This window comes from Caretta caretta, chromosome 8 (genome assembly GCF_965140235.1).
Source record: "Caretta caretta isolate rCarCar2 chromosome 8, rCarCar1.hap1, whole genome shotgun sequence".
Taxonomy (NCBI): Eukaryota; Metazoa; Chordata; order Testudines; family Cheloniidae; genus Caretta; species Caretta caretta.
In genome coordinates this window covers 79,933,595-79,960,770 of record NC_134213.1, presented here as the reverse complement: position 1 = coordinate 79,960,770, position 27,176 = coordinate 79,933,595, and the positions used below count along the sequence as shown (strand labels likewise).

Below are 27,176 nucleotides of genomic sequence, written 5' to 3'. Positions count from 1 at the left end.
TTCCCAGCCCTTAGTCTGACAGAGGCACAGTTTTCTCAGGCTCTCTCTGAAGGGGTTGGGCAGGCACATGTGCCTGAATATACACACACACGACAGTGACCAAAGAGGGGTTACATTCATACTGGTTTGGGGGTGCAAGGGTTTTGACTTAGATAAATGATAATTTGGTGCTGAAATACATTAATTGCACTTGGAGCAAAGAGGAGGCACACTTTGAAAAACCAAAACGAATAAAATTACAGAGACCATGTCCAAAGAAGAGAGATGACAAATGAGAATGAAGGACCCCAGAGCTTTCTTGGCACAAAAAAGGAAGACTGTGCAATTTAACTCTGCAAACCAGCAGTGCCTTCACAAAACGGCTATAGATCTGTTTCATTAGATGCTGATTTTAGGCATAGGAACCTATAGCACAGGGCTAGAAGCAATACATTCGACTGGTAAACTATTTATGCAGAGAAGACTAAATGCCATTAACATCTTAACAATGCTATCCTGCTCTGGACTACTGTACTGGGAAGGAATGGAAACATTTTTACCCAATAGCAACCTTGACTGTTTCCGTTTGTCCCTTCAAAATAAATCAGCTAACTCAGAAATTTTTTTTTCCTGTGATCATAACAGTTGTGGTTCTGTAGCAGTATTTATGGCATATGCCTCAGTAAAGTACCTTAATATGAAAGAGCTATGGAAGCTCCAAATGGAGAAGTGAGGTCACGAAATGAAAAGCAATCAGAGAAGACACCAAATGTTTTGCTGTTGGTACCTCAAGTTGAAGGTCAAGTTGAATCCTGTCCCTTTTATCTCTTACAGAGTTTCAGAATTCTGTCATATTATATTTTTCCACCCTCCCTTCCCCACTGAAAAAGTTTTATTTTTATCTCTACCTACCGTTTCGCTAAGACCTCTCCCTTATATATGGCGTCTTCATGGACTTATGATCAAAATGGATTTCCTTAAGTCAAGGCCAAAGTAACTCGAATCCATTAAAAAGAAAAACACACCATCCAAATGTGTTGATGTAGGACCATGACTGTTTACAACTGGTTAATACAAAAAGATCATGCTGGACTTCAAAAATTGAATACACACATTGGAAAACATTTCTTAGAATATACTTTGCACATTTATTGTCCAGTTACATTTCAAAGAATTTGATTCTCGACTGAAACAATTACAGTCCTAACACATCTGTAAACAGAGTATCACTATGAAACCAGCTTAAATTGGCATGTAAAATACTATGATTATAGATGCATGTTTCATTTCATGGCATCTTAGCAGAATCATTTATATTGTCTATTTACAAACATATAAAGATCTTGCACTTTAATCATTGGAAAGCTATGAAAGAGGTACTTCCAAGTCACATGACTTAATAAATATATAACTTGCTTTGTTAAAAATCTACAGTATACTGTACATTCAAGTTGAGACAAAAGTTTCAATGCTAGCTACACTTGATATAAATGTTCATTTACAATAATTAAACAATTCCTAAAAGTGCTACCTTTGTCTGCGATAAAGAGAAACACTAAGGTTCCAGTGTTTCATTTACAACCCCAAAGAAAAAAAACAAAAAACCCAACCCAACTCATACATTCCTTTATTCACAGAATCTGACTGTCTGTTACTAGAATATCCAAAGCTTTTTCTTTTTATTAAAAAAAACCCCCATCTTTCAAAAGTTGCAGACAAAAAAGGGGCAAGAAATTGTTTAAAAAATAAAATAAAGTCACACCCACACACTGCAACTCATTTCATCTTTTAGCTCGCTGAAAGGATGATCAAACTCATAACACCCTGTTTCACCTTAGAAAGAAAAGTTTATGGACACATTTATTTAACAAAAGACAGCAGACAACCCTAGAAAGTCTAAGGCAGTTTATCTATATAACAGAGAACATGAACTTTAGAAATCTTCTGTGACTGAGATCTTGATTCATTATTCAGTTTCTGCTTTGCTGAGTCCCTTCCATTGCTTTGGCTTGCTGTCTTCAGTAGTTTTATTCAATACAACACTTGAATTGCTGGAAAGAGAAAGTTAAAGTGTCACTAATATTGCCCTTTGCAAATATAAGTAGAACAATTGTTTTGATACTGGTTGAAAGTTGTATAATAATTATGCTAAATAATATATTCCACGGTAACTCTTGTCAATGTCTAGTTCAGAACTTTCCCAAGCTATGGTCCCTTTCTCTAATCACTACTACTCCAGCTGAGCAGTTCACACACTCACTATAAAAGTAATGATGGGTGATATAATTTCAGATACCTGTTGTGTGGGATATGCTGAATTGTCTGGCAAAGTTCCTCTGAAGGAGGTACAGTAGGCAAACAGTGAGGTTTCTTTTGCCGAGACCTGAAGTTCAATAACTGATTGTCTGGGTCAGAATCTGCAAGTCATACAAGTATGTTATTACACAACAATGTAGTTATGAAAGTATCTAGAGAGAGGAATTCTTCCATGACTCTTATTTTCACCCAATATTAAAAAAATAATAAATATGCACATTCATTATTATTAAGGCTACGATTCTGTCATGGATGTTTTTAGTAAAAGTCAGGGACCGGTCACAGGCAGTATACAAAAAATCAAGGAAGCCATGACCGGTCCCTGACTTTTACTAAAAACATCCCCGGGCAAAACGGGGAGGGAGGAGGGTCCAGCACCCTGCTGTACCCCCATTCTCTCCCCACCGCGGCTGGGAGCTACAAGGACCCCATTGCCCAGTGGCTGGGAGGGGTCCCCCGCTGCCCTGCAAGGCTAGGAGATGGGGGGGGGAGGAATCCCTTGCCAGTGGCAGCAAGTGGGGAGCTGCCACTGAGCAACTCTGGGGTCCCTCTGCTGCCAGCGGAGGCTGGGAACCTGCAGGGTCCCCGCGACCTCTGTGATATAATCTTAGCCTTCATTATTATTGGATGTATTGGACTAAAAATGATGTTGAAATCAGTATAGATGCTGTCTTTTGTTTTTGTAAATATTTAACTTGAAAACAAAAAAAATCGGAATACAAATAGTCGCACTGAAGTCAATGGGACTATTCGTGTGTTTAAAGATACCCATATGAGTGTTTTCTGGATCAGGTTTTTACTTCTTGTTTAGCAAATCTTATTTCAATTGATTCAAGGATTACTTTAGAGTCCAGGATACCTGGCAACACCCATGCAAAAATCACTTATGTCAACATGAAAGCTCATAAACTAGCCCAAAGTCCAAAAGAAATTAAACTGAACAGATAACATTGCTTAGCACTTTCTATTTTAGTCCCTCATTTAAGTGAATGAGAAGATCTGCATTAACTACAATGGGAGTAGGATCAGGCTCTGTAATTTCTTTTCATTTTTAGATTTGAAAAGGCTTCAAAAAGGTGGGCAAGCAGAATTATTCAGTATTACACGGCACTTCCTGTAAGGTTAAAGTACTTTGGAGCGTAACGTAACAAAGCCTTAAAACTAAAGTAAAAATAGATAGTTTTTAAAAACCATTCTAGTGATAACCGTTATGTAAAGGTATCCAAATGGCATTACATCAAGATGGCGATCCTTTACGTGACAAGGGAATTCTTTAATTTTTATATTCTTACATACCCTCAAATCTAAGCTGCAGGCTGGGCTGTTAAATGCTACATTCTCTCTTAAAATGCACTTAACATGCACACACACAAAAATCCATAAGTATGAAAAAAATCACAAATGCTATAGCACACAAGTCTGACACCAATAAAACATTTTTTTTAATGACAGCACCCAAATAATCTTAATTCTGTCCCTAAACATAAATGTTTCATACCAACTAAAATAATTCCATGTAGAGAGAGGTCTACAGCAAGACCAGGGGTGCTGAACATTGGCACTGGAGTGGAGGAGGAAAGTCGCTTTATCTTCTGACCATATTTACTTAAGTGTCTATCTTTACGTGCTAGTTGTTAGCTCATGTTTATGTTTAAATGTTGGCTCCCAAGATCAGGATTCATTTAACGATTGCTTTTTCTCTCTTTTTTAAAAAAAGTAACCTGTGCTCACGGGTGCAAACTAAACTGTGCATGTGGAAATTTGGGAGTGAAAAAAAAAGTATCTAACACCGATAAAAGGCTGAAAAGTCACAGGAAACTAAGCAAAAGTTTTCAAGTGTTAATTTTGATGTGATATGAAAATTACATATTCCAGAATTATGAATATGTTAGAAAAAAATCTTTGTACCATAATAGCCACAAATATTTTCAATTGGTTTCCAAAGGAAGTGATAACCATCCCAAATCACACTGCAGATGATATAGCATTGAAATTATGGCAGTATTCAGCCAACTTCCATTTTATTACCATCACTAGCATCGCTTTCACTGCTATGGTTTTCCAAGTTGCTTCTTTTCCATTGAATAGCTATGTTTTGGGTTCTCTCTTAGATACAAATGTTTCCAGGATGATGCTTCCAGTTCCTACCCTTATTTCTAATCTCTTCAGCTGTCCATATGTCACCTTATTTTTCTGTTCTTATCAGTATTCACAGTGCCTCCCATTTGATTCACTAATTGCATCCGATGAAGTGACCTGTAGCTCACGAAAGCTCATGCTCAAATAAATTTGTTAGTCTCTAAGGTGCCACAAGTACTCCTGTTCTTTTTTGCAAATACAGACTAACACGGCTGCTACTCTGAAACCTGTAATTAAACATGCTATTTAATGCGAAGAGTTCTGTTCTATAATTGATATTCAACAGATCCCCTCTCAAAAAGAAGTTTATCATGTAGCCATGACTGGATTATCAGGATTCCTTTCTTAGGTGAACTACCAAGAGAGCCTAGCAACCCTGACCTGCACATAGATTTTTAATGTTTTTTATATGATATCATGAATTCTCTTTATACTTAGGAAGTCTCCATTTCCTTGTGTATGTATCTTCCAGCTGAGAGAGAGAAAATAAAACATTATAAGAATAGTTTTATGAAATTTACAAAGGTTAGCGAGTTAAATACTTGCTTCCTGAGTAGGCACTTTGAGTTTTCACATGTTCAGAGTTCTTGTGATCAGAAGTCATGCTCAAAAACTGTTGCTTCAGCCAAGCTCCTCGATCTTCTTCAAATGCCCTTCTCTGAAAAGAGAAATGTCAACTTATATTCTGTACAGAAAGTGGTAGGTTTATATGGATTGATTTGCTTTGCATGTAAAATCATAAAGTGAAGTTCATTCATATATTGAAAAAGTGGGCAGTTTAACATAGACCTACAACTGTAAGAACCCTAAAAGGATCAAATGGCAAGGGTGTTTGCAAACTGAACCCCATTGTTTGGCTCAGAAGGATGTGCTATGAAGGTCCTTACAAGTGCCTCTCACTTTACCTTAGGGCTTTTGGCCAGGAAACTACCAGTCAGATGCTAAACCGACCTTCTGTGCAGCTGCCAGACACGACTACGGCTCAGTGGCGTAAAGGTAAAATAAATAAATTGGTAAACTAACCTAAACTCAACTCCACATTCCCCCAACAAGTGGGTAAACGCTGTTTACTCTCCACTACAATACTACGGTACTGATCATCTCGCAACTCCAAGTGTGTTCTGGGAAGAGAAAAAAAGAGCTCGAAAGTACTCCTGACTACTCCCACCCAAATCTGAGAGGAAAGAATGAGGGTTTCCCTTTCACGTGACTCAAGCCAGGGAGGGGAGAAGTGATGTCAATGTCAGGCAGTCCTCAAAAATCCAGATGGCAGCAGGATGGGGAGGAGACAGTTCCTGTACCTCTTAAGAGATCAGACAAACAGGAGATACCAAGGAAGGGAGAGACAGGATGTGAGAGCAAGGGAGCAAATTTCCCCATTGTTCGAAATTCTTCCTCCTGTGTTCAAAGGAGACAACAAACCCCGACTCTAGGCTCAAGGGCTGCTGCAAATTTTTCAAAGATCTACATAGATCACAGTAAAGATACAGTATTAAAGTATTTAAAATATTAAATACTTAATATTAAAGTATTAAGAGGAGACGCAATAGCAAACTGATACATGGGTAATTACAGTGATGCTGCAATCCGGACTATAGGTTTAGACACAACTGGTTAAACTTAGCAATATGCCTGTGATACAGTTTAAGAGTACATCCTATATACTCTCACAATCTTATTAAAATATTTCTCTAAGTAAAGTGAAAATGTGGAGAATTTTATAAAGTCTTACTGGAACTGAAAAATATTGATGCAATGTGAATCAGTGCTATGTATGTACCTATAAAGTCTAAGGCCAAAATCTAAATGAATAATAATAATAATAACAACAATAATAGCATGCTTAAAGTTACGTTCCTAAGTCTCTATTTAGATACCTAAATAAGTGACCTTATTTTCAAAAGCACACATGCAGATATTTGAAAATCTTGGTTTAAGCTTATAAAAAGAAATAGAAAATTAGTTATCCCAGGTCAAGCAACTGTATTTGCCAATGTATGTGTACAAAATGTAGTACTCTACTATGGGCGAACAGAGTGATCCATCATATTGTCAGTAGTCCTGCATCACATGGTTTACAAGATACGGCAGAGGAGAGAGAGATCTTCCAATAGAAAGACAATAGCAAAGGGATAACAATACTCACAAATGCATACGTTCAACATTGGCTAAGTTTTTCCGCTTACTAAGATTACAAGACTGGCTAATCTTCAGTATTAAAGATCAAAGGCCCATAAAGATACCATTCCTTTTGAATACCTCAAGTCCTAATCTAATAGCAGCTTCTGTAAAACTTCTTCGCTCTCTCTCAAAGTTCTTTTTTTGTTCTCTAAATAGTTTCCATTCTTCCTGGAGGCGCTCTCTTTCTTCCAACAAGTAACAGTCCTGTAGTAACACAGAGGTATCATCATCATCACATGGAGACATAAGCTGCTGCTGCAGATACAAGGAACAAAAGTCAGAAATGTTATTCAGAAATTACTATTTAGACTTAAAATATGTTTCTACAAGTTTAGATTTAGATGCCAGCAAAAGTTTATTAAATGAAAGACGATCAGTCTTGGTCATAAATGGGCCACTGGCACAGGGAATTAGGAAGTGTGGAAGGAAAAACTGCAGAAGGCAAACAAAGAAGTTTAGCACCCTATTCAGAAAGCTATGGAAAGTAGACGAGATAAACTTTCTGAATATGTTGCTAAACTTTGTTGCCTTCTGCAGTTTCTCCTTCTATGGCCTGGTCTACACGGGGGGGGGGGAAGGGGGGGAATCAATCCAAGTTACACAACTTTAGCTACATGAATAATGTAGTTGAAGTCGACGTAGTTAGATCTACTTTCTGCAGTGTCTTCACTGCAGTAAGTCAACAGCTGGCGCTATTCCGTAGACTCCGCCTTTCGCCCTGGTGGAGTACCTGAGTTGACGGGAGAGCGCTCGGTCAATTTATCACGTCTAGACTAGACATCATCAATCTACCCCCACTGGATCAATTGCTGCCTGTCGATCCAGCGGGTAATGTAGACAAGCCCTATATGTGCTAACTTCACAACAAAATACTGTTTGCCAAGGTGAGAGTCACATCCCCTCTCCCTCTGCTCCAGCCTCCACAGTTATCAAAAACAGGAACACCCAAATATAAAAAGGCATCGTTAGAATGATGCTTCAATTCCTACTCGAAGAAGGGAGGAAGAGAAGCACAGTTTAAAAAAAAAAAAATCAAAAGATTCCGACCTGTAATAGTTGTTGCTGAGTTTTGATCATTTCTTTGCACTGCTGAATTTCTAATTCTAGCTTTTCAGTTTCCAATTCATGGTCCTCTCTTGAAATTACATCGCTGCCATTCAAAGCCCCTGAATGTGCACGTGACACTAAATACAAGAAAAAAAAGAAAAGTTTTTTGGTGTTTTAAGTAAAAGAGGCAGCCACTGGTAATGCTGTTCAATAAAGATGCTAATTTAAGATAAAGAAAAGTTTACGAAATAAATTAAAAGGCGTTTTAATATGCATCTGTCGAACCTTGGAATTTGAAAGACCCTGGATATGTCTGAATACTCACAGGAAATACTGAATAAGTTCTAGCAGATACAGTACTGGATCTCTACAAAATCAGCCAGACATAAAATACAATTCAGTGGATCACTTTATTACAGGGAAAGAATGCCCCTGAATTGTCCCTTAACTATTTTACAATTTCTGGGCTTAACAATGGTTTCTCTGGACCCCTACTTGTAAAACAAGCAGTGTGCTTTGAATTCAAACAGTTCAGACAAGTCAGATAGTAAGAGTGAGGGAAGAGCCAATTTAAAATAAAACAAACTCCCCATGGTATAGGGGAAAACAAAAAAATTACACTTTTAGTATAAACCTTGTTATTGAGTTGTTTGAAGATACTGTAAAGAAAAGCAAGTTTAACAGGTTTTGAACAAAATAAAAACAAATATTAAGAAAATCAACACTCAGATAAGACAACAACAACAAAATAAATTCAGGAAACTATTTCCTTATTACCCATCTTAACTTTTGGATTATCCTACCCACTCCTGGTATACTACCATTTGGTAGCATACAGACAGACATGCACCGTGATCTGCCGTTCTCTCTCTGGGACTGAGAGAGTCCTTTTAGGCTAGTTATTAAGAGAAGCCTTAGACTCTGGTGGCAGCCTTTACCTAGACCACAAGCAGACTCCCCACTGCCTACTAATAAAGTCTCTCCAAGACAGATTCTGAAACTTGCATCGTACATCTCCACAGAAACAGCAAGTAACCACCAGAACATTCTATGGCACCTGCCATTCCAACTTCAGAGAGTATACTGTCGTTCACAACATATGTGCCTCATTAATCAGAATGTTCAGATATTTTAACCACAATAAAATGATTAATATGACACATGAGTGGCCTACACCAATCTCAATACGAGATCAAAAGCTGGATTTGTGCAAAGCCTTAAATACAAAGCTCATGAATTTAGTATTATAATAGCAATATTATGGCCAAGGACGGTCGGGTCCTTTGCATACGAGGGTGCAAGTCCCATAAGGGAGGGGGAAAGAAAGTTCCTGTTCCCCATCCCCAAAAAATGTTATTAGGAGGTAGGTCAGTGGAAAGGTTAAAAATATCACTTAAATACAAAGAGATCCAAATGTTAAGCATTTTTATAATACCATGCTTAGATCAGAGTCTCAAAGCAAGGGGAAAAAATATTATAGTGACTCACCCTGACAGATATAAGGTTTTAGACCTTTTCAAGGCAGGATTAACATTTTAATTGAAAAACATTTGCCTTTTTCCTCCATGGCACAAAATGAATCCCATTTCAAGAAAATCTGATTTCTAAGCATCATACCAAAACGGGGGGGAGCCAGTTTCTACATTTGTACTGAATCAGGTAAACTGAGGAAATCTTTTAACTGAAAGTTATCCAGTTCTTCAGAATCCACCATAATTTTGGAGTTATTAATTTCATTATAAAAACCCTAGAGGGGAGTTACTGTAATATAGACCTATTTTTCATTGGAAAAGTAAGGGCTCCATGTATTCTATAAGCTTTATGAAGGAAACACGGATCAAATGAAAAACATACATACAATATTACGGTTATAATCTTCCAAACATTTACCCCAGGAAGGGGGAGGATTGGAGAAAGATGTTTTATTTCCTACAACAACCGCCCCCTTGCACATACATAGTATTTTTTAATTATTACATGTTATGTTACTTTAATTTCAATGTACAGACATAGCCATTTATATATCTGGATGGCTACATTATGAGCCAAATCTTGATCCCACTGAAGTCAGTGGCAGAACTAATGACTTCAATGGGATAAGAATTTGGACATTGGTGCACACACACAAAACCAAAAAGTGACCACAGATACACTGCAAACGTGCAAAATGATCTTTTTACTCCATATAGCTGTCTCTCAACCAGTGTCTTCTCTACTCCCAAACCTACCAAATCAATACTCTTCAGAGCAAGTGTTCTCAAATATCAGTGTGGATAAATTTTAATAAAGGCATTTTTTCATGGACTATCTGCCTCCCATTCACAGTTTCATGGGTGACCTCCCTGCTTGTTCATGATTGCATAACATCCCTCTGGTAGCTAATGAAAAAGTAAAAATATTTATGTATTTTAGCTGTTTCTAATGCTATTTAGCAGCTGGAAATTAATTGAAACTAACACTATGCCACCAGCCAGTTCTGCCTAGAAACCCATGTGAAGCCCCAAAACTTTGAAAATGATTTAGATACTTTTTGTGAGTCATTATTTCAAGTTCTTTTATTTTCACTTCACCGGTAACTCAGTTAGCCAGGATGACAGATGACAGAAGTCAAATTTAACACAGGCCTCCTTTCTGCTGAAACCAACAATGAGAGATATCTTCCTTCAACAAATGATAAGTTGATACTGGGAAGGATAAGTACCTGAAAATGGGGGGTTAGAATTGAAGTGCCCCTCAGTCAGGGATAACAGTGTTGCTACATAAGAGTTTCTCAGCTCTCCTGTAATTAAATCTTTCATATTTCTATTTCTCTTGCATGGCACTTGAGGCAACCTACTGTGTCCTGATTTTTTAATGTTCTTTTAAAAACTCTTTCTAGCTTTGGTATTGTTATGTCAAATGGGTCAGAGTATAACAAACAACACTATGGAAATGGAGTTTCCACAAACATCATGATGATGCAGAATACAGGCTTACGATGACACTTACCTTGGTTATCCAGTTTTTCAACATGATTTTTCAGCATTCTCCACTGCTTTCTAATGCTGTTGGTAAGCTGTTCTCGCACAGTTTCACAAGAAAGTTCCCACATATTCTCTTTATTTAATTCTACAGCATCTTCCTCCATGTCTGACAGCACCTGTAAAAGCAAAAACAAGAATCTGCTGAAACAGTCCTCTCTATGAGGCTTATTAACTGTATGAGGGAACAGGAAATTCGGAGAGTTTCCATTTAAGTGCATTTGCCTAGTTTGGACCTGACAGGGAGTTTGGCTCTCTAAATGCATGGATTTCAGGGGGTCTGGAGGGCAGACCTTCCACATTACTTCCTAGCTGCCCTTGTCCCCCCCATATGCAGAATGAATATCAGCCAGCAAGATACTGATGACACAAATACAGTTACCCCTTCCTGAAGTAGAGATTTAAGGTTACAAGGAGTCATGCTGCTAAATCTGCCTGGCAGCTGCCCTTGAAACACCAATTCCGGGAATGAGGAGCTCACTATGCAGCATATGACATGTTTTAAGAACATAGGGATGGGGTTTGTATAATCTTGTATGTGGGGATTACTCATCTAGACAGAGGCAGAGAATTATCCTGTGGACAGCAAGTACCTGGCCCTGCCTCCTTCTTATTCACAGTGCACCAGTGAGGGTGAAGGAAAGATGAGTGAGAAGAGGTGGTGAAGTAGTGAACAATGCTGTGGAGCCAGAATTCCCTTCTCCCACTTCTCTTTTGCATCCATAGGCCTGATGCACCCAATGTAAATCCTCTCTAACTCAGGAGCAGATAGAAAAGATTGGATCCTAAATTAATTTAGACAGATAAAATTGACATGTTCAAGGGTGGAAAAAATGGTTCATCTACATATGCTGCAACATTTACTCACTAAATGAAATTTAGTGCTTCTGGGGGTTTTAGAAACTGCAATATCAGCAAAGGAGGGAACGGAGAGAAATTTAACATTCTATCTAATTCCATAAAGACAATTTTTCTTGAGATGCCTATGTGTATAGTGCCTAGCACAATGAGGGCCCAATCCTGACTGGGCCTCTGGCTGCTACTGTAGAAATAAATATTAATATCAATAGTACCCTAGTCCAAAGCTCTGCATTCCAGGCTAATAACCTCACTTGACTCAGTATAAAGTTGCTAAGTAACAAGAAGCCAAGCCACCAGTGTGAACATTAAGACAGCAAAAGATGTTCAGGGGTTTTTGTTTTAAACCAAAGTTCATTTAGTCAAGCTTGTTTTGAATCAGTAATAACTACTTTAAAAACAAAACAAAGAACCTCAAATAGTTATGTTTTCCTTTTTTACATATGTAATTTAAGCAAGTTTCTGATCATTGGATTACTGTACATAAGTATCATAAATAGCAGTGCTTTAGTTAGAAGTCTCAGGAGACTATTATAATTCAATTTCTAGAGGTTTACCAAAATTTCACCCAGAACGAGCATATTTTACATTAAGAGGTCTTTGCTTCGGAGCACAAGTTAGCTTTGCCCAGTAGAGAGACACATTTATTCCACACCCCATAAAATTAATAATTTTTATCAACTTTTTTATATTCATATGAGTTTACTAGACAAGTAAAAAAATAGTTAATACTTTGCGCCTATAACCTTTGTCATAAATGAACCCAGAGCTGCTTTTGACTGTGAGTATTTGCAAATAGTTAATCCATCAGTCCAGCTAGATTTTTAAAATATACAGAAGTAAAAAAAATTGCTGAAATATTTGCATTTGGAGAGCAGCTAATGTATATGCCCCATAAGTAGAGCCCTGCAAATCCACAGATATCAGCTCTATAGCTGCAGATATCCTCATCCGTGGATCATTTTTGCGGATCGCAAATCAGATGCAGATACAAATTTTGTATTCACACAGAGCTCTACCCATAAGTACTTTGCAGTCACTACTTAGACTCCGCTGGTTATTCATTTTACAAAGTAGTTGAATGCCCCTCCAATAAATTAAATGAGGCTTGTGTGTGTTTGTTTGGTTTTTTAAGTCTGCTATAAAAAAAGTTATACCCCAAGAGATCAACAAAGAACTGTAGAAATTTGATGCAGTCACCTAAGAACATTTCGTTGCAAAGCATAAAGTCCTGTTATTCCTCCAGTTTGTCTTGGTACGCAAGCACATGTATCCCTCAGTCCTGAAGCTGGATCTGCATGGGTGGCCCACAGAGTTTGCGCCGAACCCCACTGTCTTCACTGGGTCCCAGGCGGCATGAGAGTCCACTTGTGCATATCCATTTACAGGACTATAGCCACAGTATGTAACATGCATCCTCTGTATAAACGGGGCCTTAGCAGTGAAACAGTTCCACAATACTGAGTTGCAGTACTACATTATAAAGTGGAATTTCAACCTAAAGTAAGATTCTTTCCTAAAGGAGTCAGACACTTGACTAATTAGACTAATTGACTAATTAATACTAATTAGAGCACTAAACACACTGTGGGCCTGTTTTGCCTGTTGCAGGATATACGAGTAATTCTCAGTGAAATTAAGGAGAATTACTCATACCCTGTGGCAAGAACACCAAGCACAATGTAATATCTCAATTTCAGCAAAATGCCTAAAGCTACTGAATCCCCCAAAATACCACTTAATCAAGCAGCTCTGTTCGACATCTCATCCACAACAGTTGTGATTCTAAAGCACATTTAAAAGATTCCTTTATGATTACATACGTTTTCATACCCACGTCTGCCAGAACATCGACAAGCAATAAAGCAATGTGTGATGGCCCCAACGTGAACAATGGAAGGGAATTACTAGCAGAACTGAAAACCATTCAATTTAGTGATAAAAGTTTCCTGATAGTAGCTGCAGATTTTTAGCAGAAACATTGATTCATCTTGCTTGTAGGACTTAGAGCCTACCCTACTTATAACCTCATTTTTTTCTAGATACAGTACATACTGGAAGTACAATTTTTCAACATAAGCACCTTAAGAGGTTGTCCAATCACATTAGGGCATTGCAAATCAGCACCTAAGTCCATTTTCCATACCCAAATATTGATCTGAGAAAAATGCATGATTTGGACAGCCTATTTAGGTCCATTTGAACAGTGGAATTCTCATGCGACACAGTAACTAGTGCAGGTGGCAAGTTTTAAGAAGCTAGAGTAATATTTTTGTATGTCCCAATGACTGTGCATAGTACTAGTTCAGTATATAGTTGTTAAAAGAAAAGGAGGACTTGTGGCACCTTAGAGACTAACGAATTTATCTGAGCATACACTTTCGTGAGCTACAGCTCACTTCATTGGATGCATGCAGTGGAAAGTTGTTGTTTTTTAAACAAAAATAAAAACACTTACAGGCCCAATGCCATCTTCAGCTCTTTCCTTAGGTTTTTGTTTCTGTGGTGGGAGAAGTGAAATCATCTCTTTCTTCATTTGCTGAAGAACTTTCTTGAGCTCAGCATTTTCCACTAGAAGCTGTTTTTGGCGTTGTTCATAGCCACCTAGCAAAACTTTGTACATTTCTTCTTCATTCCTGAAAGCAGAAGCCTTACAATAAATAAATAAATTGCAAAATACACTTTGATTAAAGTATGTATTTATATAGCTATCAACTTACCTGGCTTCTGTTTTACCAGTTCTCCAAGCACCTCTCTTCCCATCAACTCTACCTACGTAATTTAGAACATCCATAGCTACAAATGAGAAGGGAAATTAAAGACATTTCAGAGTGAAGTAAAAATCCCCAAAGTATATCTAAATATTCAGGTAACCTTCCATTTGCCTTTACATTAAGAGGCCTTACAGGACTGAATATAAAAATCAACCTTTGGACTAACATGAGACCAAACTCTCCTGAAAACAAAACAAGAAATGTAGATAATGGAAGGAAGAGAGGAAATGTTGATGGTAAAGTTATAAGTAACATCTAAAATTAATAAATGAAAAAGATTGTAGAGTTTCTAAAATGATGGTGTCTCTTTTAGAAACACACTCACTGTGTGACAGAACAGCCTAATGATCCTTATTTGTTTTATGTCTTATTTAGAAGTGGCAGAGCACCCTAAGTTTTTTTTAATAAAAGTTGCAATGAGGTGACACAGAACTGCTTCTCCCTTCCCCTCCATAGGCTGTGCCTACACTAGTTTTATTTCCTGTCTAGAATCTCCCACCTTCGCTAACATTAGTGCGGTTCCAGGCCTCCAGGTGGTTGCCAAAATTTTAAGCAGTTTTGATTAAATATAGTACTTAAAGTGCTCTTTACAGCCCTGTCTACATTAGCACTAAGAGATGTTCCTACCACCATCAGAGCTGAAGTGGTACTAGCAAAGGTAGAAATTATAAGGGGGGAAATGTTTTAATTTAGGAACTGATCATGATTCTCACCAGGCAGCCAACTGGCCTTCTTTGGTTTCTGCCTATCAAAACAAGGGGAGATACTCAAAAACTCTTACAGGGCACTCTTACATTAGTAAAAATAGAAATTCAAAGTTTTCTTTAAGTCTATGAACAGTTAAGTTTAATTAAATGCTACATATTTTATGCAAAACCTTCTTTATGACCTACTATTCTGGATACCAAAGTGCATTCTAAGTAAGGAGCCTGGCATATTGTTAATGCTAGATGCTAAAGTAAATATCTTGAACATGCAGCTTTACTGTATCACTACGATGTAGAAGACTTTACTTACCTATTTTTTTATCCTTTTTGTTCATGACTAGTTGATGTAAGCGTTCTTTTAGTTTGTTGTATTCTCTTTCTTTCCTCTTCATATCATGATTGTACTGAGTAGCACGACTTGCAATAATATTTTGTAATTTTTGTACCTAAAAAACTCAAAACCCCATACATTTTCAACTAAAGGTTGTGCACATACATTCCTTTAAACTTAAAAACAAAAATAAAAGAGCTTGGTATAAATATTTGTATAAAATATAAATTTTAAGGCCTAGTAACTTTCAGTCTCTGTCCAATATTTTTAGCTGAACATTAAGATGCTACTTACATATAGACACCACTGGGATAGGCACTACAGAAAAGCTAATTGTGTAAATGTCCAGGTCCATGACTAGTGCTCCTAGACACTGTTGTCATCCAAATAACAATAAATGTATTTACATGTGTGTGCACATAGAACTCCTGCTCAGGTTTTCCCTAAGCACCATACAGTTAATTTAGGCAAAATATTGTTTACAATAAACTTCCAAGTGGATTCTAGCCTTTCCCTCTTCAAGGTTAAAGGAGCTATTCCAGGTTTTGGCTGCATGTTTTGTTTGTTTGCTCTCCTACACATATCTGAAGTGTTACTTTGGTTTTGTTATACATTAGTAGAAAGGCTTTGGCAAATAGCTGGGTCTCAGAGCCTAGCAGCCAGGCTTTAGCTGACCTAACTCAGAATGATACATTTAAAAAGGCATCACAAGACTGCACGTGTATTTATACGAGACCACCATTTTTATCATCTGAACCAATCAACTCGATTTGCACATGAATTGCATCCCATTAGCAGCTAGTATGCCAGACTTCACAGTGACCACATATGAAATTCGCTAACTTTCTCTATGCAAGCCTGACTTTATGTATTCTTTTAAAATAAAATGTTACTAAAACCTGAGGTTTTCTGTAAGATTAGTCAAAACTGTCTGAATGATTTGTGTAGATGTACAGGCTGACTCACCTCATCTTTTTCATTTTTAAGTAACTGGTGCAGATTTCTGTTCTTACATTGTTGTTGTCTGTCTCTTTCTTGAAGTCCCACTATTTCCCTTCTAGAAGCTTCCAGTTGCTCCTAAAAAAAGTACCCATAATTCAATCTCAATTATGAATTACAAAAGAAAAAAAATAATTTGAGACAAGTTTGTTCTTGCTGAAATATCAGAAGCCCAATACACAGGGAAGGCCCCTCGACGACAAATTAATCTTTATTTCTACGGCAAGAGGCCTGGATAATATGGTTACCCCAGTGCAGCAGATTCCTAGTTCTGTAGCAGCTTCACTTCATGGGGATTTTTACTGAGTTAAATACAGAAATGAATATAAGCAACACAGCATTACAACTTTCAGTTTTCAGAGTTAGTCTGTATTCGCAAAAAGAAAAGGAGTACTTGTGGCACCTTAGAGACTAACCAATTTATTTGAGCATAAGCTTTTGTGAGCTACAGCTGTTTGATACTGAATGCAATTACTCTTTCTCTGCCATTAAATTATTAAGTATTCAATATGCCGCAATGCTTGCCTTCTCCACAGAAGTCAGAGGAGAAGCTAGATGTTTTGGCAGCTGGAGCTTTTGTTGGCTTGGATAAGTATGTTAGCTGGATGTTTCTACTAAAATTATCATTAAAATCATGTTGATTTTTGAATTGCCAACACAGAGGTGAATGGGGCAGCTCATACCTTCCCTACAGACATTGTTTCAGTGCACATTCAAGCAGACATCACTGTAGGTTCACATTTTCAAGATTTTCTTCATGACCATAAGTGGCGGAAATTACTTTTGTGCTTAAAAAAAAAAAAAAAAAAAAAGCTGCAGCTAGAGGTGAACTCTGCAGTAAATTCCATAGCATGGAACAGCAGAGTTCATAGGGCCCTTTTCTTTGCATATGTCAACGGCTATGGATGAAGAAACATATGGAAGTGATAAATACATGCAGGAATAGCTCACCAATAGATAACATCCTGCACAATACCACCTCTGTAACAATGGATCACTCCATCATACCGCTTTTGGAGGGAGCAGGAAGGTACACACAAAATTTACATATTTGTGGGCCAAATTAGGGTAGCTTCAGCACAAAAGCTCTGTGGAAGTAAGATGCATAATTTCTCTCTTTTAACACACCTGCACATGGGGTAAGTAGTTTGGATGACTTCGCTGAGGGGTTAATATAATACATAAGTTAAGTTTTTAAAAGCAGGAGTGCAGTTGTACAATAGCATTTTAATGTTACATGCTAGCGTTGTTTTCATGCAGATTACATACACTCAGGATAGAACTGTTGTCTGCCTGTGGGTTCATGCACAGTGTCTAGAAAAATGACATCCTAATTCAAACTGTGACTTCTGGGTGCTATTGCAGTACAAATAGCAGCAAAAGTGGTAGGGGTAGCCAATCTTCTTGCCAAGTAGAACTAAGAGGGGCAACAGCTGCCTTGCTAAAATGTTACCATGAAAAAGAAGCTTATTTTAAAGATGAGCCACAACTCAGAATCTGCTAATAAAGCAACTATACCTATTTTCAAGTACAATTTTTCCATTCAGTTCATGCCATTTAAGTCACGAGCACTAACTGACTGTCATTTACTGTTTAGCCTAAAATTTTGGGAGGGGCTGGATTGTAACAGATTATGGAGCCTCATCTACCAATTTGGTCTAAATTCAAACCAGTAACCAAAAAACTGTTGCTGACTGCTTTTGAATAGACACTGCGACACGACAGTTGTCCTCAGGCCTTTCAGGGAAGCCAAGAACTGAATGGATATGGAGAATGAGCTACACAATAGCCTTTGGAGATGGTCCTTTGGAATCAGGATGAGCAACATGAGTAACCTTGCTATACTTGTTATGGCTACATGTAGTAATTTATTTTCTAGGATTGAAAAATCTAGCAACACTCACAATATCCTATTTAAAGATAAACCGGCCAAATCTTCCAAGATCTTCATTTCCATAATGAATTACCACCCTCTAATCTAATCAATTTTCTTCAGGAACAGCTGGTCACTAAACTGTTCACAAAATATCCATGTCTTTATTAGAGAACTATTTCTTCACTCATTTTTCATTACATTTAATGAGTTTTCCATCAGTTAGAAAACACACCTCAGAAAAAAAAAACTTGTAGGACAATTAAGTCTTAATAAATCAGCAAAATAACCTTACTGAGAATTTATAACATTTGTTAGCTGAAAGTGCCACATTGCATTATGATAGGAGTAAGAAAGAATAGATTTTCTACCTTTACTTTAGCATAGCAGTTCTGCAGGTGGTCCATATCACTACCCAACTTCAGATGCTGGATTTCCACCTCTTCCTGAGCTCGGAGGTTCTTGCGTTGGAGTACAAGCAGTTCATTCACACAATTTAAGACCGATACTATATTTAATTCTTTATCTTTGCACTCCGAATAAAGAGAAGGGAAACCTAATGTTGTCAGCTCCTAGTAAGGGACAGAGAGAGCAATAATTGGACCAATTTCTTTCTATGCTTGACAAAATTCTCAGACAGCACACTAGAAGACATTCATTTTTGCAAGGAAAAAAAAACCCCTTTGGCTTCCAATTAGTAACCAAAGAAAAGCCTACTTCATGGGAATAAACTCTCTCACCTCAGAGAATACTCACACTCATTTCCACGACTGATTGACAGTTATATTAAATGACCCCACTTGAAAAAGTGGCTTACCCTGTTAAGATAGGAGATACTCTGTTCAACATTCTCTTCTGTGCAGAAGGCACTGAAAAAGCTGTGCGTACTTTTGGACAAAGGCAGTGACGAGTGTAGCACTTGTTGCATGTTTAAACTTGAGGGGGACATCTTTTTTTCTGAGGTATTCTGAGAAGTGGTTTTGCTAGCTACAATTCAAAATATTATGAAACAAGTTTAGGACTAATTATCTAAATCAATTCAAGAGACTAAAACAGGGTTATTCATCATTGTTTAGGAACTTTAGAAGTGACATTTAGAACTATTAAAAGTTTGGGGGGAAATACTGTAAACAAAATGCTAGGAATTGGAGTTTCTACCAAAAAGTAAAGCATCAATAAGATTTTAAATAAGTCATTTTCATGAAAAAATTCCTCTCCCCTCCCAAAGAAAGATTCTCATAAAAATCATTCTAATTACTAGTTCATTTGCTTATTTAGATTACTATTTCACATACATGCCCAAGATATGTACTGAGGATTCTTACATATTAAGTTTCATTGTACATTTTAATTTACTCTCTCACCACTCCACATACATTAAAAAAAGTCTTGCCTTTAATACACTGTTAATCAAAACACAAGATAAAAGAGAGGCAGAAAACAAAACGAAAGTTACAGCAATGTGAGACATTCACTGACTAAAAGGCATGAATGTTTAGAATTCTCTCACATACAGTAGAGTAATTTTTAAAGGTAACAATTCTGTAAAACTACCTTAACCAGTAAAAATTGTAGTATAAACACAATTATATTATTTGACATTTCCACTTAAGGAGTCAGATATTTTATGACAAACTCCAAGCTAGCTGGTTAGCACCCTGTAAAATATTGTACCACTAGTGATCCTCCAACCCCATAAATTACAATTGTTCCCAATTTTGTCTTCTAACTACAATAGTTACCTGAGGACAGCGGTGGCACTGTAACAGTCTTCCAATCTCCCATAGCAACAGACAGCCAGAGTACCTGAGCAACTGCTTCAGCAGTGAAGTATTTAGTACAATTGCTGGTAAAATCTCCTACATAGGCATCTCCTAAAATAGCAAGAACATTTTAGATTAACAGTAGTATCCAACACATCTAGAAGATTAAAGCAGGTATACAACAGATGTCGCTGGGCTCAAGCCATATAAACTTTCTATATACAAACAAATCTATGAAACCCGGTGATTACAGCACAATAAATACAACCAATACTTAAATACAGATAGACCAGACAAGACAATTTTTCGTGCACGGTATTTAGATAACAAATTACAAATTAAGTCACCAAGCATCCCAGAAAGAGGATAAAGAATCACGATGCAGAGAAACTAATCCAATTGTTTTTTATAGTGGTGTACATCATTAGAGGAACAGTAAGACCATTTCTCTAAAGTCATAAGGGACTTTATAACCAAGCAACATAATTTTATTTATAGAAGAGTCACTACTTGGTTAAGTACAGTTTCATCATAGACTGACCTCTGTGGGCTTATTACCTAAGAGAAAAATAAATGTCTTCCAAACTCTGAAATTAGTATACGTGATATAGAAGGAGCAAAGGAGGAATTATCAACCTGATGAGAAAAATTTCGTTAAACTTCAAACCTATACGAAAGTCCCACCACGTGGCAATCAGTTCAAGTCTGTGCCTAATTTTGTATTTTTAAAATTTGAAACAACAATTGGCAAAAAAAAAAAATAGGCTGGGAGAGATCTGAATGGAACAAATCTATTGGCCTGGCCACTGACCACAGCACTGGCCTTCTGGAAACCAAAAGAACTTGCACTCGTAAGATAAAGCTGGCTGGGTCTTCCAGGAGACAGAGAAAGCAGCATTAGACCCACAGATGCCATGCTGCCCTGGATCTAGAAACCAGCATAGTGGCATAGGGCCCCCACAAGCATGGCCTTTACCTCTCACAGCTGTGCTGAGAGCCACACAGGTCCATGGATATCTGCAGCTTTAGAGGAACAGACCCACTCCACAGGGAGGCACACCTGCCTCTCTGACGAACAATTTGGATGATACCCTCACATGAGTTTCATGTTTTCCTCTGAGGATTTTTACACCACAGATCAGATACTGTTGCAATAAACCACTTACAGCAGAGCAGTTAAGACTTCAGGTGTCTACAGCAATTAGAACCTACCCTTCAAAAATGGTTGCTTGATACATACTTAACATAGAGGTTTACTCTAGCTGGTTTGTGACCCTTAAGCCCATCTTTAGAATATGGTTGGAGATAAAATTTATTTATAGGCCTTTCTATGGCACTAAAATGTGTCACCACTAGATACTATGGCAGTGAGTTTACCCTGCCAACATCCTTGTGAATTATTTTCAAGATGGGGAACTGAAGTACAGAGGTTTTTTATTTTGATTTGTGTTTTATTCAGGAACTTAAAATGGCAGCTTGGGAGACATGGAGGAGTATGCTGTAGCACTCCTTCCTCCAAAACTTAAGACTTGGTTAAGGTTCAGACTGGCCCTCAGGAGCTCTGGCTTCTCTTTTCTGCTATGTCACAGACTTCCTGTGTTACCCTGGACAAGTTATTCGGGCTCTCTTTGTTTCCTGATTTATAAAATGGGGATAATAAATAAACTGATAAATACCACCACTGCACAGGGGTTTTGTGAGCCTCAATTAAATCATTAGTATTTGTAAAGTGCTTTGAGACCCTTGCATGGCAAGCGCTATTATTACAGACTGAAGTTTTATTTTTAAAAAGAAAGAAAGGAAGCATAGTATAGTGTCATGGCTGAGATTTAAACCCAAAATTATTCAAGACATTCAAAGAACAGGGTAAGAGTGCCTCAATCATAGCTCCCAACACCTTTTCAACTTTGCCCTAGCTCTAGGGCATTGCGGTGCAACCACACAAGGACAGGCCCAACGCTGGGGAAAAGGACATATCACTGGGAGAATGCTTCACAGATAAGTTCACCAGGGTAAAAGGGACAGAGTTGCTACTCAGTAGCTGCAGCAAATTAACACATTCCAACTGATGCAAATGTATCCATCAGAAAACGCAGGTGTAAGGGAGTAGCAGTAGAGACCATGTTACAGAGAAAGAGAAAAAATGAGGTACTACTGCAGTAGTGCCGCCCCCAAAGCCAAGAGATCTAAAGGAACTGGGTCTTTTTTATCTTCCGTATATTAAGTTGTTGGGGTTCATGTTTACAGCATCTCTCAAACCACGAGGTCCAGAAACTTTCAATGAAAGCTGAGATTCTCATGTAGCCCCCATGATTTCCGAAGCAGAGTCTTTAAGAAGAGGGTCTTCCCTTCCCTCTCTCCCACCCAAATCAACTATATCTTTACCAAATAAACCCAGAATCATGCACAATACAAAGACCATACAAAACATTTCTTACATGTTCATTTAACTTCTGTTGGATCCATCAATTCAGATCAGGAGTATTACCCATCACAGTCCTGTTAATAAAACATAAAACACAAATCAAACTACAGACATTTTCACATTACCGGCATTCCAACAACTTAAGTCCTCTGTCTTAGTAAGTTAGGGTGATTTCCAGGAACTGCGGACGGTGGGAGCTGCAGGGGCGGCGCCTGCAGGCAGAGGCAGCGCGCAGAACTGCCTGGCCACGCCTCCGCTAAGCAGCTAACCAAGGGGGATGTTGCTGCTTCTGGGGAGCCCCCCAGGTAAGTGCCACCCAGACCCCGCCTCACCCCATCCCGTGCCACAACCCCCTGCCCCCTCCCACATCCAAACTCTGCTGCTGCTGGGGGGGAGGCAAGAAGCCAGGTAGGGATCCTGCCGGCCCTGCTAACTCCCTCTCCTGCCCACCCCCTCCCCCTGCAGTACCAGCGGGGTCCCAGACCATGCGCCACTGCCCGCACCATGCCTCCCGCTCCTGCGGGGACCCTGGGCAGCACCCCTCAATTATTCACTTGTATTTTTAGTAAAAGTCATGGGCCGTGCATCTTTGTTTACTGCCTGTGACCTGTCTGTGACTTTTACTAAAAATACCCATGACTAAAACGTAGCCTTACTTATAATCAAAGGGCAACCTTACAATATTTGCAATATGACCTAAAGAAAAGCTCTGTGTAGCTCGAAAACTTGTCTCTTTCACCAACAGAAGTTGGCCCAATAAAAGATATTATCTCACCCACCTTACTTTCTCTAATACTTGCAACAGACTATTATCCAAGTCACAGCACAACCAGTTTCATTTACCAAATCAGTTTTCCCTCTTTGCTTAAAAGGCGGACAGGTCTATCATTAGCCCTGATGAAAACAGGGCCTAAAAAGTCCCTATTCCTTCCACTTTAAAGGCAGTCTTTTAACACCAGCATAAATCTATTTTACTAGACTAGCTATAAAAGTTACCGTCATTTGCATATCCGCAATGGACAAAGATCAAATTCCTTTAATTCTATGCAATGCTTACCTAAGTAAAAATCAAGAAGTTATACCAGGGGCTCTCATTCATGAAAAGGGAATACACACACTCACAGAAGTCCTGAATAGTCCAAAAGTCAGCCTGCACAAGAGATTTACCTTGGATAATTAATATTGAGTGTAGCAATGATCGATGATTGGCCAACTGTGCTTTATTGATGTAATATCAGTGCATCAACCCCCAATGGTTCACAGCTAGGATTTCATCAATAAACAACAACAAAAATCCTATTTTTTTTAAACCTTTTCCCCTATTTTTAAAGCTATATGTAAGAATACAGAGACTTCAGCTGCAAAGGCAGCTTGGGAGAGGGAAGAAAGTTTTAATATGCCTGCTCCCTGCCAAGTGCCAATATTCCCTTTCAGCAGCAGTTTGTAACTATCACTGAATTTCTAGGAGAAAAATTACATTGCAGTGGAATGATGAATCCCATACCATCACACACAATTTTATGTTTTCTTAAAAATAAAATATGAAGTAAAGAAGTCATAATTAACACTATTACATGATGTCACAGTGTGCATTAATAGGCTAATGGTGCTTTTGGGGGGGAGGTCAAAGGCACTCAGCTTCTGCCACACAGTGCATTCAAGTCGTTCTCTTACTATTGCTTACAGTGACGTTGATAGGAAGACCCAGGAAATCTAACCCAGTTGGATCAGGAGCAAGCCACTTTCAAGAGTTCCTATTCCTTGATTTCAGAATGGAGGGGGGTGCCAGGAGGAAGACGTGGGAATGGAAAAGAGTGGTAAACTGAAGTCCTGAGAATCCAATTGTTTTCTCCCTAAGCTGAAACAGAAGTCAGATCCTTGTATCTTGGAAAACCCACCAGAAGCGTATAATAAACCAGACTTAAAAACAGCAACCTGAAGACCCACTAAAGGGCAATCTAACCTCAAGGTCCTAAAATTGCTCAACCACCAGCAAAAGGCATCCTAAATTGTTGTGCACCATCAGGAGACCTTACTAAGTCTCCAAAAAGTAACCATCTCTGAAAATGGCCAGTGTTTTGCCACTAGAATTATCTTCATTGTACAGGTTCCTCTTTTTACTGGATATGGGGCTAAATGCAAAAGAGCAGAGTGTGTCAGTCCACCTATGCACAGGAGGAGATGCCACAAGCACACTATTCATGTGCTCACATCCTTTCATTGATTCTCAATGCCAGTGACCTTGCTCTTGATCTTCAAAGCCATCAACAGACTGAGACCCAGCAACCATATCTCCATCTATGACCCTCCAGGGCGGTTATGTTCTTCTAGGACAATGCAGCTCACAATATTCCCAGGATTAAATATAAGAACCACAGATAAACATTCTTGGTCGAGGTGGCTTAGCTGTGGAATGAGCTAGGTTAGCAGTTGATATGCCACTGTGGCTAGATAATAACGAATGACCTAGTTTTTATATAGTGCTTTTCATCAGCAGGTCTAAAATAACTTTACATCATTATCCCTATTTTACAGATGGAAAACGGAGGGATAGAAGAGAAGTGACTTGGCCAAGGCCACCCAGCAAGCCAGTGGCAGAGTTAGGAATAGTTCCAGTTCAGTGCTCTTTCCATTAGGCCACATGGTTGCTATGTAATTCCTCAGAGCTCCTTTCCCCTCCTGTACACGTTGTTATAGTAGAATGCAGGATAATTGTGCTTTGAAATGTTTGCAAGTGTAGTTGCCAACAGGCCAGTAAGAGAAATCTCATAGATAATCTACTTTCCAAAACCGTGGCAGTTTTATTACATGTTTGTTACAGAAACTTTAAGCATATAAGAGAAGACTGGTGTCTCTTACCTTCTCTGCCCCCACGCTACCATTCCCTGCAACATATATCCCACCTCCCGCAGACATTATCAGCTCCCCATCCTGCTGAGCCATTAGCTGGCAATGCAGAAGCCATTAGCATGCAAGAAATTGCTCCTTGTTGTCTCCTGCCCTATGCTGCTGCATATACATATCATAGGCAGCAGCTTACTGCAGGGGAGCATGCTACCTTGGTTATGTAGCCTGATCTGCAAACAGAGCTGGGCCCCTCATTCCCACTACGCACCACCAGCTAAGACTTCTATCCCTGTTTCAGCTGGGCTTCCCCAGCAATGCCCCAGTTCCACCCAGTCTACGCCTCCTCCAAACCAGGCCCCTCCTCTTGTAGCCTGTAGCAGTGGCTCTCAACCTTTCCAGACTACTGTACCCCTTTCAGGAGTCTGATTTGCCTTGCATACCCCAAGTCTCACCTCGCTTAAAAAGTACTTGCTTACAAAATCAGACATAAAAATACAAATGTGTCACAGCACATTATTACTGAAAAATTGCTTACTTTCTCATTTTTACTGTATAATTATAACATAAATCATTTGGAATATAAATATTGTACTTATGTTTCAGTGTACATTATATAGAGCTATATAAACAAGTCATTGTCTGTATGAAATTTTAGTTTGTACTAACTTTGCTAGTGCTTTTTATGTAGCCTGTGGCAAAAATATCTAGCTGAGTTGACGTACCTCCTCCTGGTCCACGTACCCCTGGTTGAGAACCACTGGCCTATAGAATAGTTTAGGTAAAGAAATAAGTAGAATTTAGGACAGGAGTATGGAAAATTGATATTAGTGTGAGAAAGTTAGAGATAAGTTAAAGACAGAGTGTTACAGGAAAGTAAAAGTTAGCAAGGACATGACCCAGGGTTATGCTGCCATTATGTTTTAGTTATAACTGGTCTGAGCAAGAAGAACTGAGAATGTTTTAATAAAATGCAATCTAAATTGATAGTATGGGAAGCATATGGTTCAGATGTTAATTTAAATAACGGGTAATGTAAAGAAATAATAATGAGGTGGCAGAAATATAATTATGGTAAAAAGCAATTTAATGTTAATTAGTATAATAATGGATTATAAAAGGAGTAGTTTTGCTAAATTGGAGAACTCAAATTAACCTCCAAAGGATACCATTAGGTTCCAGGATTATAAAACTGTACTTTGCTCTTGTGGACTGATCATCCATTGATACATTAAAAGATGTTACAGTGTAAGTATAACTGTAGTGTTGTGTAAGTAGTAACTGCATGACTGTTTGCTTAACTAATTTTTCTTTTTGATAAAGTTTGGTTGTATCATTCAAAGTGTAGTCTTCTACTAAATACATTTTCTGTAACCAACCTAGAGGCTCCAACATGAAAACTCAGTTGGGTTTTATTGCACCCTTATTTTAACAACCTAATATTAATTGGAAACATTTCAACATAAAGGTTACAGAAGATTAAACCCCACACACACTGGCCACCACCCACCACACTGTGTATCTTAACTATTTTCTAGATTACAGAGGCTTAAATCTGTGTTACCGTCAGTCCCTCCATCCCAGTCACATGGAGAGGAAAGAAGATTGCACGCAAAGAGGGGGAGGGTCCCCAGACCCCAGAACTTATAATGAACAAAGAGAGGGGCTCCCCTAGACCCCCATATGCACACACACACAAGGGGAGAATTCAGGGCTGACAGACACCCACCACCCATAAAAGCCCAACATCTTCTGCTACTCCTCATATTCATAGGATCATAGAAATGTACGGCCTGAAGGGACCCTCAAAGTCATCTAGTCCAGCCTCAAGCATTGAGGAAGGACCAAGAACACTTAGACCATCCGTTATAGGAGTTTGTCTAACCGGTTCTTAAAAACCTCAAATGATGGTGTTAGGAT

At 38.5% G+C, this 27,176-nt stretch overlaps 1 protein-coding gene across 4 annotated transcripts in view; it reads right to left on the bottom strand.

Annotated features, from left to right (window-relative positions):
* Window positions 1-1,103: 1,103 nt before the first annotated feature.
* Window positions 1,104-27,176, bottom strand: part of SSX2IP (SSX family member 2 interacting protein) — a 38,976-nt gene continuing 12,903 nt past the window's right edge. Inside the window, exons 2-15 of one of the 4 annotated variants that reach the window (XM_048861615.2) lie at window positions 22,426-22,486; window positions 19,967-20,098; window positions 19,042-19,211; window positions 18,596-18,796; window positions 16,319-16,429; window positions 15,332-15,467; window positions 14,261-14,336; window positions 13,999-14,176; window positions 10,651-10,801; window positions 7,663-7,799; window positions 6,694-6,870; window positions 4,981-5,092; window positions 2,276-2,396; window positions 1,104-2,030 (exon numbers count right to left, since the gene is read on the bottom strand). In XM_048861615.2, coding sequence (XP_048717572.2) covers window positions 1,946-2,030; window positions 2,276-2,396; window positions 4,981-5,092; window positions 6,694-6,870; window positions 7,663-7,799; window positions 10,651-10,801; window positions 13,999-14,176; window positions 14,261-14,336; window positions 15,332-15,467; window positions 16,319-16,429; window positions 18,596-18,796; window positions 19,042-19,211; window positions 19,967-20,009 — 1,698 coding nt within the window. In that variant the 5' untranslated portion in view covers window positions 20,010-20,098; window positions 22,426-22,486 and the 3' untranslated portion in view covers window positions 1,104-1,945. The other 3 variants (XM_048861616.2, XM_048861617.2, XM_075131680.1) reach the window with 3 other exon arrangements.